The sequence below is a fragment of the Aplidium turbinatum genome, chromosome 8, assembly GCF_918807975.1.
Source record: "Aplidium turbinatum chromosome 8, kaAplTurb1.1, whole genome shotgun sequence".
NCBI lineage: Eukaryota > Metazoa > Chordata > Ascidiacea > Aplousobranchia > Polyclinidae > Aplidium > Aplidium turbinatum.
The window spans coordinates 10,718,106-10,738,449 of NC_137479.1; the positions used below are offsets into that span (position 1 = coordinate 10,718,106).

The 20,344-nt window shown below is 36.8% G+C and overlaps 1 protein-coding gene and 1 long non-coding RNA gene across 3 annotated transcripts in view; both read right to left on the reverse strand.

The window, feature by feature from the left end:
* Positions 1–8,431, reverse strand: part of LOC145775281 (uncharacterized) — a 40,481-nt gene extending 32,050 nt beyond the window's left edge. For both annotated transcript variants that reach the window (XM_082586540.1, XM_082586539.1), the window contains exons 1-2: positions 7,921–8,431; positions 7,467–7,686 (exon numbers count right to left, since the gene is read on the reverse strand). In XM_082586540.1, the coding sequence (XP_082442666.1) occupies positions 7,467–7,686; positions 7,921–8,410 (710 nt within the window). In that variant the 5' untranslated portion in view covers positions 8,411–8,431. The remainder of the gene's footprint in view (positions 1–7,466; positions 7,687–7,920) is intronic.
* A 3,181-nt stretch (positions 8,432–11,612) lies between these two features.
* On the reverse strand, positions 11,613–12,972 carry LOC145775361 (uncharacterized). Its single transcript, XR_014290149.1, has 3 exons — positions 12,837–12,972; positions 12,194–12,303; positions 11,613–11,752 (listed from the first exon to the last, which is right to left on the reverse strand). It is a non-coding gene; the product is annotated as an uncharacterized LOC145775361 (long non-coding RNA).
* Between the last annotated feature and the right edge of the window lie 7,372 nt (positions 12,973–20,344).

The window sequence follows — 20,344 nt, forward strand, 5'->3', positions numbered from 1 at the left end:
CAAAAAATGAAGCCTCCAAATCTAACGATGATGCATCATTGTGCTTCAACATAATCATACAAAGTCAGAAAGGGGATTGCAAAATGTAAACATGGCAACATGTAAAGCAGTTTCCCGATAATGATGCTTTAGAAACGTTAATCAAGCATTCAAATCTTCTTCCATTGCAATTGAATTGTTTTTGCACAATTTTGTATAGTACCGTACTTAGGGCTAGTCCAGTTTTTGGCACTTGCTAGGCACTTCACACAAGCTTAAAGTCGACTTGGGTAGGTTTCAGCGCAAGGAAGGTGTTACGTAAATTTGTGAGTGTGAACTTTAAAATCCTATACAGTTCACCTGTTACTATCAAAACTTAGCTGAAATAACATATTTATTGTAAAACGAAAATGTCACTTCCCAGCACGCTACTTTTCAGGTGAAGGCGAATACACAACAGCCACTTGGTAAGATTTCGTAGCAAAACCTCAAATCAAAACTCGAAGGAAAAATGATAAGTGATGTAAGAAAAAGGCAAATTTCACACAATAGCGGTCATTGTTAATCGCGGGAGCTACTGAGAACGTTTGCGGAAATGTGTAATTTTAGATAAACCTGTTGCGATAAGGCAGCGAAAAATATCGGTTTAATAAAAGTAAACCTCTGATGAATTCCCAATTGCGTTGAAAATGACTACCCAGAATCAAATATTACCGAAGAATGAGTCACGAATCAATTTATTTGTCGATTCAACGTCGCACTGCAGCAGAAAAGATGTTTCAGTAAAAATACAGCAAAGTTGTGAGCTTTTTAAACATTTGGAAGAGTCAATTAAGAAATAATGAAATGATAAAACAATAAAAACTTCTTTATTCAAGTTACTAAGCTAGTTAATTGTTTAAGTGATATGATGCTTAAGCTAGTAAACACAACTTCAAAATTTGTCACAACCTTTTTGCTTTGAACCATCCCATCAGCCTTTTATAGCATTTAAATTTAATCAAAACTAACGATGCATTTAGTAAACTCGCCTCTCAAAACAAAAATGTCATGCTAAAACCTCGTATAGCTTGTTTCAAAAAGCAGGTTAGACTATTTTTAAACCATCGCATAACTGCAGTTCGGCGTGACCAGCCAAGACACAAAGCCACAAAGCGACGCTTGCAACAATGGTTTCATTATTCGGCACAAAAATACTGCTAGTAGAACAGAAAGTGATACATTTGCATGAAAAGAATTTAAAGTTTCTCACGACGGATGTGAAATCGTGTTAACATCTTAAAAAAACTTCTGTATTAAATTATCCTGTTCTGCATAATACATTGTAGTTCAAAGCTTTGTGCAAAATGCGTCGTGAATCACAGTCGCCAATCTAATTTGAGGGTAACAGTGGTGGTAGTTTTGATGCCTATGGCTAGACAACAAAGATGGCAATAAAGCACAAAATATTTGCAGCATCCAAAAAAAATGATGAAATTGTAGATAAATTCCAACACACATTTTGGTGAAGTTACGAACACTTCAAATTCACAAAGGCACTACCAATAATGACAAACCAAAACACAAGCCGGCTTCCTGTCCAAAAACAAACAAGAAAAACACCAAAATAATGAGCGTTTGAGAAGTGAGCTACGGTGTGGTTAGTGTAAACAAACATATACATATATTTGCCGGAGCGTACAAGGTGAGGCAATTCAATTAAAGATGTTTGGCAAAAAAACAAGTTGATATTAGCAAGAAAAATACTTTTACAAAGATCAAAGAGTGTTACCTCGTTGATGTTGACACAACACTAGGTTGTATTGCATCACTGTAAATGCCACAAACACTACTTCGGCCATGTCGCTAACCGGCAAATGAAACGGAACAAAAGATGACAATTTGTGGACACAAATCTAAAAACCATTAAAGGCCGAAGCCATTTCTCATCCAATCATAAACCGATTTTACAGCCAAAGTGTTTTCAAATTTAGAATCATATGAACAATTGCAATGGTTTGCAGCTTTATCACAAAGCTTCAGGATCAGAGAACTGTTTCGTGGACGCTTTCACAAATTTACAGGAAAAGATAGACATCGTTGCTGAAAATACACAAGAATACACTGCTTTTTAACTGGATTATAATTTTAGAGTAACAAATTTTCGACGTATTTTAGTACAAAACGTCCATTCATGAAAAACAAATTCGATTGCAAATTTCAAGTTCTGAATGATTGTGCAAAAAGCTTGCTATTAGATTCCCATCGAAAGACAACGCGCCACAAGCCGAGTGGTGACAAACTACGAGATTGCATCCTCTGCAAATAGTTTCCAAAGTAAGTGATACCAGCGAATTTGCTGCATAAAGGGCAATTTTTCACTACGTTTTGTCTTGAACAACAACAGAAGCGTGTATGGCATATTGACCAAACAGAACTTGATAGGCTCCCACACGTTTTTCCTAGACAAAGGCAAACGCAAAAAAGAATGCGGTTCTCTAGAAACAGCTCCAGTTTCAACATTTCATTTGTGTCAACGTAACAGCTTTTCCAGTCAAGTTTCACAACTGCTATTCACAAAGCTGCAACAATTTCGACTTCACACGAAGCGAGAAGTTACAAAGTTTCAGGTAAAAGCTGGACGTTGATCGACATCGGCTTAGACGAAATCGTCGAATATAGTTGATCATGAATCGCAGAATATGAAACCGCAAGATTTATGGACGGATAACACGCCGGATGTCGTTCGTTGTATTTAGGAAACACTTGACTAAGTCGGAAAACGCTGATATGTTATTACAACATGGCCATGCCCCCCGGCACATGTGCGAGGTATGTGCCATATCATAGTTTTTCGTCATCCCCGTGTGTGTGTGATATTAAGGAAAACTCTTTGTGGCAAAACTCAAAATGACTGTAGTTGGCAGGTATCAAGTTTAGCAAACTGCATTCAACATTAAATGAAAGCTCACTGTACAGTACAGAAAGAAAAGTCTTCGAGACAAAAGTGTAAGAAACAGCATACAGACACTGCACACTAGCGCAAAGTAAACATTCAGATAAAAAAAAATCAACATTACACTCTCTTTGTGAAGAAAGAGGCGTTCTTCCCGGCTATCAGCACAAGGCTGAGCGCTCACTAGTACAGCGAGCAGTTGCGATTCGCTAACCATAACGGTGTAGCTGTACAACTGGCATGTTAGGTCAAAAACAACATGTTAAAAATAAGAACTTGTTGTTAATACACCGTCTATGTACGTCAAATCAACACAAATGAAAACTGCTGACACATCGCACAAGGGCGTTGTGGACTGTTGAATAAATGAATTAGTGCCTTTGCCGTTCCAACGTGGTAATTCCATACCATTGATGCTCGTAAAGCTGATTATCACCCCCAACCAATTAAACAATATCGTTGTTTCTTTTTGTCACAGAAGATACTGATAATTAGAGTTGCTTTTGTAGCACCTAATTTAGAGTACGTTAATCAAGTCCAGTGTTGTGCTCTTTTGTCTTTGAAAAAAGTACTTGAGTTGAATTGCAAGCTGTGTGACAATCACCAGCGGAGATTCAGAGCGCCGTTCGTCATGGATAATAATCCACTTTCCCATCAGACCTCAACTGCTTCTATAGCATAGATCGATGATGAGTGTCATTGACAGGCTATGCTGTGCAAAAACACTTGAAATATCTTTTGACTATAGTGATATAAGTTTATTTTTGCCCACGTTTAATAGCTTACAACGTCAAATCAACGTTGAATTCACCAGCTAAATAAAGTTCAGTCTTGTGAGGGATCATCTCTCCCTCCAAATATTGATCCTGGCTTACTCTTTGCAGGTCAGTTGCGGTCAGTGTGAGGTTAAGCGCGTGCATGCGAGTGGCATAAAAGAAACACAAGTTGATCAGGCATCACAATTAAGATGGAAGAACTTTTGTTGAAACCTCTGCATTGGAACTGTCCGCAAGCAAACCAGTTCGTAACAAAACCTCGGTAAAATTTCAATGTGTGAAATTTGTCGTGCAGCACCAAATCATCAGGTCTCAACCCTATGAAGTAACAGTATACTCATTCTAACTTCCGATAGATAAAGTGAAAAAATGTCTTTCTTTTAAGTTTTAAGTACGTACGTGACACAGATCATGACCTTCAAATAGAGAAGGGTCAAAACGTGGTTTTCAAGGCGGTCGGTCAGTCAATCAACCAGCTTCCCATGCCCCATTGCCAATTTAAGACCGATTTTGTTACCAGTTGGCACAGTGCCATTACCAAAAGGTTTGGTATTCTTTAACGTATTGTTTGAAAACTAGGTCACAAGCTACCAACACATTGACGGAATTCACGCCACTGCTTGACAATCTGATCATCAAAATATAGCCCGGAAAGTAAACAAATAAACTAAAGGTCAGGAGGTCTGACGTTACCCACGAAACTTTTCTTCACTTCACAGTCTGTTTCCAGTAATTAAATTTTCAACAGGACACAGATTTAATTACAAAAGACATCTGACTCTTTCCATAAACCGGCCAAATGTCTGTTGTAAAACGTTTGCTGCTGATTAACTAAATGCAGTTTTTGACTGAATTGTTTTTTTAAACTATCAAGTCTAAAGCGTCCAACAAAACCTCTAGCTGTATTATATTTTTACGAGCAAATCATGAAATTAGGCGTTTTGACAACATGGGTGGTTTTTACTGTCCAAGTTAAAATGCAACTGCAGTAGTGCGATGTTTTCTAGCCTAGTTGCATCGATTAGAAAAATTAGGTTCAAGTTTTGTTAAACAACGATTAGATGCACAACGCAGTATGGAAAGAGTAGATTATTAAAATTAAAAAATATCTAGCGATTAACCAAAAAAGTTGCTTTAATTCATCATTAGAAGTAAATAACTTTAAAAAAGGAGTTGCTTACAAAACGTAATTTACACAAAATGGGCAAATTCTTATGGAGTTATTTACGATTTTCAAATTAGACAATTGGATAGAATAACCAGACGCACTGCGTCTGCGCTTCCCAGTGCGTCTGAAACTAATCGACCAGAGACTGCCACATGATATTTGCATATCAACTAGAGAACGAATTAAAGTCCTTTTCGTGACTGTTGGATGGATCATAACGCAGCTGTGCTGTGTGCATGTTACAGTGGGAATATGACACTGTCGCCAGTAGACCGTTGTAATAAACGGCACTGTGTTCCTGCTCAGTTAAGAACCACAGGCAACGACTAGTGTCAACTGGCCATAACCTACATTGACACTTGGCCAAATAAGGGAATCCAAATAGGTCCCAAGAGGGGGTAGTACGCTAAGGTAGGCAGAAGGAAATAATAAGGAACCAAGGCGCCAATGCGCAAACGCGGTCTTTTTATCTTTGATCAGATCAGATCTTAATTTATCTGTGTGGCTGGATCATAAACTAATAGACATACTCAAAACATCAGTCAAAAACTAGTTCAAGCAATTAGTCTCTTTAGTGCCAGTTCAACATCCAATCAAACATTGTACTATCCGCACGTCACAACGAACGACACAAAGTCCTTCACACGTCATTGCCATTAATGTTTTATCCACGATTTGAGTGAATAAACAAAGTTAAGCAGTTAAGCACACAAACAATAAAAATTGGGCCACGCCACAAACTCTGGTTAAGTCTCAAACTGCGTAATCTTTTATATTCTAATGACTGCATGGGTTCGCTATTGATAAAGTTCGGTTGTTGGGCTTAAATATTAAGCCAAGCGAGGCACTCAACTGCATCGTGTAAATCGGTCAATGGCAAAACCGGATGAACTGAACGTACAATTCAAGAATAATGTGATGTTATATATTCATACCACCGGGCATAATGCTACCGCAGTGGTTAGAATAGCTTATCATATCCGAGGTTTGAACTGAAAACAGCGACATTTCTAATCCATAATGATACATTCAGACGTAAACTCCAAAGATGTACAGTAGCGACATTATGTGGATTAATGTCACAGAAGTCAAAGACAAGCTGCATGACAAAATCTTTGACCATATTTTCTTTATCAAGAAAACAGTGTGACGTATGGGTGCTGCCCCTACTTGCCAAGTAGTCCTTCCTTTTTTATTGAGTCAACGTGGGTAGATTTTACACAAACGTAAAAAAGGATTAATTTGGGCCAAGTTGACGTGGGAGCCGCAACCGGACATAAGCCGGACCAGGCTTTATCTTCATCGATCAAAGATAATCATCACTGGCTGTGAAGAAAATGTCACTGCAATTAGAAACGTTCACATGCACTCCAGGAAATCAAGACATGCCACAAAGAAATCGTTTGCCAAGGGAATAAAGCAAAAGACTCATTTGGAAGCAAGTAGTATTGGCAATCTTTTGTATGAGCAAATGTTCAGACAGCAAGAGTGTGGTTCATAAAAGATATTGTCTTGTGGTTTTGTTCAGTTTGGTGACCAAGCTGACAAAAATGTCTCGACTTAACGCTGACTGTACGCTTTCAGACGTTCAATCATCACAAACCAGAGAAGTCTGTGAACCATGCGCGATTTTCCTGTTACAGGAGGTTGAGTCCGTGAGAAAACGTCTCACTCACTCTGTTAGAACACGTTGTAATTAACCAATGCTATTATCAGCGGTAAATTGCTTGATTCAGAAATTATCAAATAATATTGTCGTAAATTTCAAAAGTAAAGTTTTGAAAAATAACGGCAAAAACATATTTTTACAGCATATCGGATTGCGCTACAAATAACGAGAAACTCACATATCACTACACTACCCCAGAATACAACAAACGCAGTTACTATTCGCCAAAAACTTTAACAGGCTCTTTCATCTTACTGGGATCGTCAGAAGGTTTTCATTTAAATAGAATCCCAGAATATGTTGGAAGGGTTCGGAACATAAATGCTGTGTTGAGCTTGCACATTGCACAGCAAAGATTTGGAACGGTTTCGATTAAGTGTTCAAGCTGAAGTTGAAAGTACCATCGTACCTTTCTGTCCTTTCATAACCCAAAGGTCAACGCTGACCAAACATAATATAGGCGTCACTTCACTTGCACAACATTCAATCCAAATAATACAAGCAATATTGACTGCGTTAGAGCTTCAAGAGCAAATAAAATCAATAGCCTTTATATGAGTTGACCAAATAGAACAAATCAAGTTTTATGCAATTTCGTTCGTTTTATTAACCATAGAAATTCCAGAAAGCTGCTTAACAAACTAGACTAGATACTTTATGCATACCGGCACTCCGGCAGTCAGTCGACTGTGTAAAGTGAAAAGGCAGCAGAAAGCTGTTTCAGGTTTACGGATCTCGTCAGTAGTAAGTTTTAACATTTTTTTATGCGGGTGAAATCTCAGATTGATTACAAAACTGTATATAATTAAAAAAATTAAAAACATGGAAAGTTGGCGCTTCATTGCCTCCACAACCCTCGACGAGAGGAAAGAACCTGATGATGATGATGTAATCTCAGAAAACAAGACTCTAAAAAGCAAAGCAGCAATATTTTCTTACCTCCCTCCTACCAGGAGAACATCTTTGGTTTGATTTCCCCATTGTTTGATGACTTTCAGTGTTTGAAAGTCGAGTTGAAAATTTTTCGAGGTGCGCTTTTCCCAAGGAGTGAGACGGAAGCGGGGCGATGCACCTGCCTGTCCTTTGTTGTACGACGCTTTTTTTCCTACCATCCTCGGCCCCAGTCCGGTAAATTTACGAAATCCATTCGATGAAGTTGCTGAAAAAGCAAAGAAATAGCCTAACTAACACAGAACGATTAATCTAATATGTACAAAAGCATAGCTGCTCGTAACTTGAATAAAAAAAGTACACTTTGATGAAATGACTTAATGCTTCAGAAACAACTCATATATTTTCAACATTGTGTAGAGAAAACATTATTGCTGTAATCCATCAATGATAACGCTATAAAAGTATTTTATTTTATCGAAAAACGTGATGTAACTATTACCATCGGTTCTCGTCAAGGGAGCTTTTGTGATTGAAGAACCGTGGGCCGCCGTCAAAACGGAGTAAACAATCAATAACACGATGGCAATTGTAGAAAGGTGCGTCCGCGGTCTTGATAATGACGAAGGTGAAAATGATGCTTTTGATGGAGTAGAAGGTGACGATAATCTTGGCCGGATCAAACAGCTTAATGCTGATCCCACACGACAGCAATTAAAATAACATAACTCGGTGTATCCGCGTGGCTTGTCATCACAAACTACAGAGTTGAGGTCTGCTGCCAGCCGCACTGAGGTGTTCGATGAATAATCCTGCTGCGGATTGAATATACAATCCTCACAACGACCAGGGTTCTTTGATCTCGATGCAAGCGTTGAAATTGATGAGCGTTTGCAAAACGCTGGTACACGCACAGTGACACCGCGATATTGCCGCAAATCGGCAACATCACTTGTAAAGTCTACAACGTTGTTACGACCGTTGGCCGGCATTGCGACCGTATTATATATCTTGTGTATCGTTGCTTCAATTATAAATCCAGACGTTTCAAAACCTTGGTATGTCAGAATAGCAAATCAGTTATTACAACTTAGAGTTCTGCAAGCAAACGATATCAAACTTACACCAGTGTTTTAGGTTTCACATCCTACAGTTGAAGAAAATCACAAAAATGACTCCCTTGCTGAAGCACTGTTGTATTACAAATCAGTATCAAATTCAGTGCAGTTAAAACATCCCGCTACAAATCTGCTTCTCCAAAGTAATTTCACGTTTGATGCAATGACCTTGAGAAGCAAATTTTTCCATAAAAGATCCACTTGTAAGCTGAGAACTTGAAATCTTAATCAATCGTTTAATCTCAAAAGCACCCCTCTTATTGTACTTCCTTTGCAACGACAAAGCTTATTGTTTGGTCGCACGCGAGATCAAGTGCTAGACTTACCTGCATTTGAGGGAAAAAAAATTTGAAAACTTTACGTCGGTTTAACATTCTAGTAAAGAAGTAAAATAGTTAGTTAGTAAAGAAGTGAAGGCATTATTGAAACTCAATCACCCTTTCAGTTCGCATAAGCAGAGCAAATAGATTTACATGTAAACATGTCCTTACTGCGCCTTGACTTTGTAAGCCCTCACCAGCAAGAAATGAACTGGAATGCGGAAGCTGACTGTGCTTTTATGCTTCCTTGAAGCGTGCAGAAACGAAAAAGTTTCCCAGGAAAATAGTTTTATAGTTCGTCTTTTAAATAGACCATTACCATTTTTACCACTGTTGGCACATAGCTATGGAGAATGGATATCGGAAGCTGATGACTTTGATTGGGCAAGTGTCAACTCAAATCACGTTGGACAGTTGTTTAACCTCACCCCCAACAAGGATTCCAGACGTTCAATAACTTCAACTCTTCAAATCCATTAGAGTTGTGAAATCGTTGAGTTGGAAACCCAACTGGCAAAACTGGTATTTTCTGCCCATGTTACTCGCCGGATGGAACCTTACAATATGTCACTTCAATTTTCATCGTTGGTAATTGGTATCAAGTCAGCTTGAAATTGTACAGCTGCGGTGCCGGAGATGAGATTTTTCGCAAGAATGAAACAGGATCCATGAAAAAATGACGAAGTGTGGAGAAACACCGGTGATCATGTCATATACGCCTACAAAATAATTTCAGACTGCTATGACACAGCAAAGGGACTAGAGTCGTTCCGAAGAATGACATCATCACCACTAAAGAATCTGTTTAACCTACGTTCTTCAATTGTTTGATTTTTCAAGAATAGTTTCTTCATATAACGAAAAATTATCCACAAAATATAAACAATTTCGTAAAACATGTCAAGTTCTGACTAGCAGCTCAGCCAACTTTCAACTTGCCTAATAGAGCTGTTAAAAGGTGGTTATGGACAAGTTTTGGGCAAGGCATCAGAATAAAGTGCTACATACGAAAAGTTATGTATTTTTTTCGCACACCAACCACAGTCCATACCTGCTGTCAAATCTCTGCCAACCAAAAATAGTTTTTTTTTAAATTGATTCAACGCCTACAGACGTTGAATGGCCTGATTTGTAAGCTGGAATGACGTTTTTATGTCAGGTGTCTGCACTTGACCGAACAGCAAGGTGCCAGAAGATGTCAGTGCCTACTACACACTAAAATAGCTCTGGCACAACCAGTCAAACGTCAACTTTCTTTAGATGTCTAACCAAAAAAAAAAACGAACTTTACATCAGAAGACAAATTCATATGCTACATGCACATTGCACAGTTTGAACACACCACACCCAGATGACATCGCTTTACATCAATATGATGCGATGAATCATATAACCAATCAATTTAGGTTATAACGGCACATCAACGAACAGAAATGCAGCAACAGGTGTGGTGAGGGCACTGGGTAGTGTTGACCGATACCACGCAACACATACGAGATCTGGTTTCCGGCAACATAACATAAAAGTAAAATTGAATATGAACAAGGTACTCTTCATAAAAACAACGCAACCAGATCTCTATAATTAAGCTTTTATATCATTAACCATACTTACAAGTCTAACCACTTCAAATATTCGCCACCCACCGAAAAAGCCTTGCGCTCCTGAGAACCCTTGCACTGGTGCATCGATACAACGTTCAAGACTGTTTAATTATGAACAATTTATTGTAGAACACAGCCCATTTGCGGTTGAACAGCGATTAGAGATTATCCGAAAAATAAGGCGATTACATGCAATAGAATGGCTCTGAAATAGAACTAATTTAAAGCGCATTCAATTAAAGCAATATATGCGCTGGATTTGTTATTAAGTAAAATAATACAAAAGGCTTTGCAAAACATCCTACTACTGGAAATATACTGAACAAAGTGTATTTTTTATTTATAATTGAGACAGAAAACCTTGCCTAATACCAAATCAGTAACAATTAAAAGTAATCTGGGAAACAATTCTACTCTCTTTGTCTCATGCATCACCAATTTTCCACAACCGAAAGACCATGTGCATTGTGCATAGTTCTCTCTATAAGCAAAATAGGCCATAAATGCCACTTGAAATTTAAAAATACAGTAAAATAATAACATTTTATAATATATTAATCAAATATATACAGCTTACAACTTCACATGAGCTAAAACACAAGTATTTGACAAATATTTCCAGCAATAAACGTCAAAATGTTCTAACTACAATCGTTTGGCAATAGTATTTTTCCGGACGACGTACATGCGTCGAAGCAGCCTACGTAATCGCTATTTTCATTTGCAAAAACGTCCGATTCTCACGGTTCTAATATAGAGGAGGAAACAATCTGCGTTATTGGTAACCCACAAACTTCAGATCGTCAACTTAGTATTACGTAATTGCTCAACAAATAAGATCATTCAGGTACAAAACAAAACACAAGTCTCGAAGCAAACTCATTCACGATTCATAAGCATTGCAGGTGCGCGTGAAAAAGGCGGGAAGAGGCAAGCAATTGTCAACGAATGGATTGGTTTGATAGCTGATCTCAAACATGACAGCATTGTTTTACGTCAATGTTTTCATTGATATCATAATTTTTATGATACAAATTTTCTAAGGTGCATCAATTCAACATGTAAAACAAGCACTTCTCTGAATTGAGCAATTCTTCCAGCATTCAAGCCAATCGGAAATTATCTACAAAAACTCAACACCTGCCCAACTGACATCAATATTGGTAGATTGCATTATACTTGCAGCCTGCAGCACCAAGAGGTACAGGATTCACCTTATGACGTGCCCAGCCAGACTTGTTAATGTAGTTCAGGTCTGAAACTTTGTCTTTTGTAAGACCGACCTGAATAACCTAACAACGAATTAAAAATAAGATTAAGTCATTAAACAGGTTCGAAAATTTATGCTCAACACTGGAAAAAGACACAAGTCTTCTAAGAAACTGTCAGAAGCTGAATCCTCTGTTTGTTTCAAAGCTAGGCTGGTCTAAATTGACTTCAGAAGATTATCAACAAAAAGATTAGCTCTCAGAGAAAAACAATAAACTGGGCGATTAACTCTCCAGACTAAATCGATTTTCCAATTCAGAAATTTTTAAAGTAGATTTAAAAAACAATTCCCTTTCAATAAATCTCTTTGTTCTGACAAAGAACCGATTAAAAAAGTGACCGATTGACATCGAATTTCTAAGGAATGACATCATTTTACTATACTGAATGCAGACTGCAGAGCATACAAAAACTCAAATTCTTAACAACAACCAATTTAAAAGATGCTTGAGTACACAACCAACCTCGTTTAGTTTTCGATCACCAAGTTGGAGGACGGACAACTTTTATCAGATTGCACAGTTCGCCTGGGGGTTTTACTGGCAGAAAATAATCGGAAACGTGGTATTTTCACCTGCAATGGGGTTTAATTTAAATCTCTCAGTAAATGCCAACACAAAACAAGATCAAATGACTGCGGTACTTAAAACTCCATTTAATGCCAACTCTGCTGTTGTTAATTGCAAACAATTGAAACGTCACGAACAAAAACAAATCTATTACAAATCACATATATTTGTTCGTACAACCAATCAATAAACTTGAAATCAATTGACCGTTTCCCCCTAAATTTCTACAGCAAGTCTGATACTATGCTTTGAAGGTTCTGTTTTGAGACTTTCACATTTGGGAAGTTCCACTTCCTGAGTGTAACTTTGTTAAAACGATTAAAGGAATAGATCCATTTACCACATGTACCTTACATAAACTTCACATCTATTCTCTGTAACCTACAGCTTGTTCTGCTTATAGCTCAACTAATTTTAGCACATACTCATTAGATTCACAGATATGCACACTGTGCCATGCATAGGCCTACTCACTACTCAGGTCAACGTCAAAATTGGTTACAATACAATTAAATCACCAAGATCTAAAGAAGCAAACCTAATTTCCATCTTGACCTTTGCTTGTAATTGAAACATACCATTTGTTTGCTTAAAGAAACACTTCTATTGATGTTCTTTCCTGAATAGCCTTCATCAAGCAGCCTAACTCGGATATGCTAGTACAAAACATACCCACCAACATTTCAACGTTTGTGACTCCACTCAGCAGCTTGGAAATTGATCGAGCGAACACTATCTCGAGATCAATTTTTTTGTTTCTTTTTTTATCTTTCTTTTTTTCACTCAAGGTGCCAAGCAAAAAAGGCAATTGGCGGGTTTCACGTTTCGGCCAGCCAATTCAAAAACTCAAACTAAAAACCAGCTGATTAGAGATATGTAATTTTCTAGAAAAAAAAAATGACTTAGAAACAATTGCATTTTTTTTATATTAATTGTTAGAGTTGTCCGTCCATGCACTGCATACAACGATTTGAACAAACACTTAACAAAAAGGGTTGTTTAAAAGCGTTGAGCGGAGATATTTCGTTTCGACGTGTTCTTAGATTTTTGTCTTGGTTTTATTTCGCAATCAAAAATTGCGTTTTAAAATAAGTGTGATTTTGTTTCGAACAAACAAGATTGAAGTGCACCACAATTTCAGATTGCAGAAAGCGTCCTGAAGTTTAGACTACTGTGGATGACATTTCACCATGGATTAATTTTTAGAGAAATAGACCAACTGTGCCGTACTGATAGATACGCTTTTACGTTTGTTTATTTTTAAAATTTTTACACACCCTGCTTCATTTTGCATTTTCGTAAATGTTTGATTTAGATTTCGGCATAAATTTTGCTTAGGTTAAAGTTGTATTATTAGGCTACTAAAGTAGGCTATTTCGTTTCGCCTCTCTTCAAACTTCCTTTAACAGAGTAAAACATTGATTTCTTTCGACAAAAAAAAAGCTTCAAACAGCTCTTCGAGTCATCACGCATATTCAAGCAGGTATCGTAGAAAATGCCGTTTACTTGATACTTCAGAGGCATTCTTAGTTAAAAAAGTTCGACGATTGAACGTTTCTTTACATTGGAGCCTCAGCCACCACAAAAACGCAACATTATTGATCGAATTGTTGTCAGAGAGAAAATTACAGTATGGTCTACGAACAACACAACTAAATTCTTACCCAACCAACTTCATCTGTTGCTTGCTATGCCAAGTTCAATGTAAACCTACACAACGCTGATGAAGTTTTCTCATGAATGTTGCAAGCAAGTAAGCTACTTGAAGCCTACTAGAGGGAGGCCCATTGTTTTTGTATGGCTATCTATATTGCTTTTTCTAGGGTTCATTTTTCAAAAGAGTTCTAGTACAAAAATCGATACTGACATCGAGTAGTCTAAAAGTATTTGAAAGTGTGACCTCCCATAGAACGACCAAACGGTACAAGGAGCGGTTTATATTCTACCGTAGAAGTGCTTAACTTATCGTGCTTGCGTCAAATGTGCAAACATACAGTAGCTCGTAACAGATTTTCAATAGTTAAAACGATGTATGTCAATATTCTATCAACATTTAATAAATTAGTGATATTTTACCAACTGTGTGTTAACCGTAAACAATAGAATATAACTTGCATATGAATGGAAAATAGTGATAAAGCTTTTTGCATTGACGTTATTGCTACAATCAAAAGGATATTGCAAAGATAACCTATTTTGATCTATGCAACGTTTCTTTGAGTGGAGTGCTATGAAATAATATGGCTTAAAATTGTTTTTCATGAAGAATCGCTTTGTATTATGATGATATATGACGCAAAGTCGCTTTCAAACACCAGTTGATATCGATTCAGCCACCTGCGATCAATGCTTTTCGATCCGCACGCTGATCAAAGTGATACGTTCCTATTGACGTAAGAACATTTTATTAAAAAACTGAGTTTTGAGATTAAAACTGTTTAAATAATTCGTCATTTACTTGTGAGATTCAGAAGTTTTGGCAAAACCTGTTCTAAATAATAATGAGTCTTGCCTCATTGATGTGCGCACTGCACACGGCTACTATTGGCCCATTGTTGATTGCTGTTCAATAGTAGACATGATGTCATTTGTCTCGAATTAATAATATGGCATTTACTTCATGTGTTGCCTTCCTGTTCCATATTCTTACTAGTTTTAACGTTACTTTGACATTGCATAAAAATGAAGTTGTGTAAAAAATATGATTCTGGTACTCAAATCCTTGCAAACCTTCCAAAAATTAATTATTTAAAATTGTGATTCATCTCACAAATCAAAGAGTTCTGCTTTTCGTATGAAAACAAGAAAGCAACAACGTAATTTAACCGTTTTAGAAACTTTTAGTCTTGTGCTGTCAAGTAAATTTCTTAACAAACAATTGAGAAAATCAACTCTGTTTACTCATCAGATGTGATGACGACATGCTTGTGACATGATTACGTAATGGGTCGGTGTTCAATGTCCCAAGGTACAAGAACGCACCACACTGTTGTGGGAGTAATGACAAATTACTCATTAATATTGTTTGTGACTATCCTGGTGCAACGCACAAGACACGACCAGTCTGACATTAGCTCAACAGTCGTTTCTATTCTGCCTGGATAGTTGAAGCACGACATTGCTATAAAAATGATAATGCTGTTGTTCGTCGGAAGGAATTGTCTTTGAGCGGAACACTATAAAATTGTTTTATTTTACGAAGGGTGGTTCAAAATGAGATGAAATTCTTCGTCGCGAAACACAATTCGAAGGAAATCAAGCCGAGATTTCGTTTTGTTCCAAAAAATAACTGAATTGGTTCTTTCAAGCAACTACAAGCAATAATAAGCACAAAATCTTGTAATCATAAAGCCTTATAGATGCCTAAAAGCATCTATAAGTTTGTTGTGCTTGTTGTGCTTTCGTGTGGTGCTCATGGCGGAAACAAAATTGCTTGAATTTCAAAGTGAAGGAGATATACTTGACATTTTTCACTGAGAAATTTAGTTCGAAGCGCAGTGAAAAGTAATTAAGACGAAGAAACTGTGTTTGAAGATGAACGAACCACTTGTTTCGTTGCGAAGAACATTTGAAAAGGCCTTGTTTCTCCAATAACTATTAACATATTCAAGATTTTGTCAAGCAAATTTTTGAAATAATAGGCTATGAAAAAAATCATTGCTTAAAGATTCAGGCTTTTAGTAGTTTGCATCGCTACTACATGTTGTAGATTTCACGTTTCAGCATAAAGCCAACTGCGACGGGGTCTGCTGAGGGGGGGGGGGGGCTGGAGACAGAAAAACATTTACACTTTTTGTCCAGTTTAAAGTGTCTGTGGAATGCATGTTCACTAAACTGTTGTATAAACCGACTAAATCCACGTTTTCCCCTGATTTAGTTTTCTAGGTTATTCACACACAATATTTGACGAAGGTCGACGCCAGGTGTGAAAGTGAGGGCTTTTGTTTGTACAGAAGCTGGGTAGTACTTTTTTGTTGTTATTTAATTTCATTAGTTTCTTAATTTTCATCACAAACCCCAAAAAAAAATGTTGAAAAGTCATGGAGAACTTTTACCAAAAATTTTCTTGTTTCTAAAAGTATCATCTCAAACACGTCGACTGCTGTGGTCAAGTTAACTTGTGGAATCGGTCAGTAGCTTCCTACAAGATGACACCACGAAATATCCCTTGTACATAGCATTTTGGGTTAATATTTGCTGGCATCTGGAGTAAGATTACTTAAATGATCGTTAGTCAACATGTTTAAAATGTTTTTCGCCTTGTTTTATGATGTAGGCTACCTGTTTTTGAATGAGGCCTTGAAACTAATTTATTTTTTAAGCAAAGCAAAATTTAGTAGGCTATTAGCAAAACTTCGGACATTTCCCCCTCCAGCTTCAGACATTGCAGTCTGTTTGTAAATAAAGTTTCTAGGGCTACAAAATCGCAGTTTAAAACAAAAACATTTAAGTAAACTGATTCTAATCAATGTTTTCGTGCAATTATTGACTTTACACTGCTCTTACGTCACTTCAAGAATCTCGGAAATTAAACCAACGAGGAAAGCTGCTCCATGTAATGAGGCTGCAGATGACAGTAAACAATTTGAACTTTTGAAACAGCACGAATTTTCAACTGAGAATTTGATATAGCAAACAGTTTTAACTCCATCCTTAACTGCAATTATGTTTAACCAAATACGAAGTTTTAATGCTTAGGCTACTAGGTAGCCATCGTCCAAGAAACATAAAAAAGCATTGCAAAAGTGTCTAAATGTAATTGAGATTTTTATTTGAGGCTGTGGTAGAAGTGTTTCGCAAGAATTTGTGTTATCCAAGTTAATTGAGCGAATGTTTCACTTTTGAAAAATGGCTGTAAAAATGGTAAATTTAGAAATGAAATTGAGTCATATGAATAACATGATTAAAACCAAGAAAGATCTTTGAAGATAAGAATACTCCCAAACGAAGAAAGGTAACAGAACAAAAATGTGTGAAAAATGCCGCATCACATAAGCTAAAACTTTATTGACAAGAACAATGGACAAGGTATTTTCACTCCGCTGTAAAGTCCATTGTAAACTCATGATAAACAACAAGTTCTTCGTAGAATATCACGCAAGCACTGTTAACTTTTCAGAAGTGATTAAAGTTGTTATTGGGCTCATTGAGTAGTAAAGTAGTTACGACCAAATCAAACAATAAGCAAGGATCAACGTGCTAAATTGCAATCTTCGAAGTGTTTGCCTGTTGTGGTTGTATGCCAGTCGAATATGAGACGCTACTAAGAGAAAAAAACAAAATCTTTAGCCCATAAAGATTACCTTCCTTAAAAAAGCTTTGCTTTAAGGATTTTTTATAAATTTTCTTTTGGTTGTAAAGTATTTTTTTAGAGTAAACGTGTTCTCACCGACCGAGCGCTAAGTTAAAAATAGACCTAAAAGCCGCTCAAAATAAAAAAGGGCATAAAACTAAAATGTGCAAAAGATGCATCTTGCCGGGAATAGAGCAGATTTGAATCAACTAAATTGGCAATATTTGCTTGTTGTTTTGTGTTTGAATTGATCTTTGATACTAGCTTGCCAAAATTTTTTTTCGACTAAGTGTCACAGCTGATAGAACATTACGTGCTTGAAATTTGCCGCATGAAAACAATAGCCTATGCATTACATCTGAAGCTTGCATTGTTGTCAATGATAATTTGACTAGAAAAAACACCATTCAAAACAATATTCTTCAACATAATATGAAAGTGTTTTTATGGTAACCTGGTTTTCAGGTGATTGCAATTTGCAACTGGACCAAAGACATAGTTGTATTGACAACAACCAGTAGTAAATACAGTTTTCTTGCATGTATTTTGTATTTAAAAAAATTCTTGTGACTTTGTAATGAATAAAAATACTGACTTCAGTCTAACAGTACGTCATACCGCCTCGTCATTTTGTAAACCGTAAACCACAAAGCTGACAATGCAACTACAAACACAAACAATAAGTTGAAACAGCCCAATTCCAAATTTTTCAGAAAAGCTGTTTTAAGAATTTTCAAGCACTTCAAACTGAAACTTCAAAACGCTTTTACTTTTTTTCGACTTGCCAATAGAGTAATAGGTTTTTGCGGTCTTTAAGAGGTTTCTTTCGATGATTATGTACAGCTTGTGTGCACATTATCTTGTTTTCACATCAAAACCTCAGAAAATGCATTTCTGAAGTTATGCATGAAGATAGTTCCAATAATAACACTCGTTTACCTTTACAAGAAACGTTTTCAACATTGAAAAATCGTTTGAAGCTACAAACAATTTGGGAAGCATTTTTTTGCTTGAATCTTCAAACCTTCCTACTGTAAAAGTTGAAATTTTAGGTTGAAACAAAAATAACTGAATGGTTTAAGTATAATTTATGTTTTAAAAATAAACAAAAACGTATTGCAATTATTTCTTCATACCTTAATTTTCTATAAGTATGTGGATAAAAAGACAATTGTGTAGCAACAAATTACATTTTAACTGTCTTTACTAGGTCTTTTTAGATGTTTAATATTTTTTTTTAATTCTTAATTGTACTAAATTTATCTAGCAACTTTACCACATAAAATTTTCTGTTAGATTTAAAAATTTATTCGAGCATTGGTCTATTTTTTTACAACACTCTGCTATGCTTTTTGATATACAGTAAAGCGGTACGGTAGATGAAATTTTTGCTCGAAGCGTTGATGAACATTACTTTTGAAAAGATTGCATCTAAGTTCAAGCTGGCAATGCAGTTGGGGCGATATTCTCGTTTAATGCAAAAGCCTCGATAGGCTGCGTATCAGTAAACATATTTGGATTACTTCCCTTAACAATATCTTTGCAATAACGTGCAAATCGTCTATAATCACTATTCTTAGTAGTGCCCGTAAGAAGGCGTTGTAACTATGATGTGAAACGGCAACTGTGGGCAACCATAGCCAACGAACCACATCTTATGAGTGCGAAACAGAATCTTGCATAAGTTTTTGCCGACAAAAGAACAGGGCTGTTGCGAGGAAAATTTAGCCTGGTACCAATGACATTTCCGGTCTCAAAAACAATCACCAATAAAACAAAACATCTCTTTGAACTTACCAAAGAAGAAATGCCAGTAACATTGTTATAGTCGTCATTTTTACGTTGATATTATGTAACTTGTGACCTGCCTCACTACATAATAACATTCAGCGTTTTCTGGTACAGACGCTGGAATTGATTACCACCGCACAACGTGTGTAATCAATTAAGCGATCTGTACCACGTTCCTTAGTTGATTGTTTTGCGTTTCTTTCATACTATCTATTGCGCTGCTTTTATACACTGAATCAGTAAGTAACAAGACCAGCTCAGTGGCCGAGTGGTTTCGCCTTCGGCTCTGGTGCTGGTAGATCTTAGATCGATTCCAGGTCGGGTCAAACCGCAGACTTTAAAAACGGTACCGATTGTGTTCTATCCTGCATAGCGCAGTGAGAATGAGTCGGGTGATAATGTGATAACATCGTAAACCTGATATAAATTAAAAATGAGCCATGTCGCTAAAAGACCTTAGCTGTTGTGGAGCGACAATAAATAAAACCATAACATTATTATTATTATTATTAGTAAATAACAAGAGGTAAATTGTTTTCTCACTTGGTTGACTACTACTGTTATTATTGCTTATTTTATATTAAACGTCTGGAAATACAACAGACATTTAACTCATCGAGAAAGAGGAAGTGTTCTCCTAAAAACCAGGAGTTGCATACAAAGAGTTGTAAACGTGTTGCAGATGCATTACAGCAAACTGATTGACTTTTTAACCTTCCTGGAAAATTTTTGGTCCCTAAATTCATTTCTGGCCGGACCCGTGTCCAAAAGTAGCCTACCCACTGGACATCCTCTTGTCAACGCTACTGCCACAGAGTGCGTAATCTTGAAACAGACCAATATCATCAAAAAGCTAAGAAGACAGTAGAACAGTCTTTGGGTGGGTGTACGGTCGTTTGGTCGACAGGACGTTTGGTCGACAAGACATTTGGTCGACAGGACGTTAGGTCGACAGAACGATT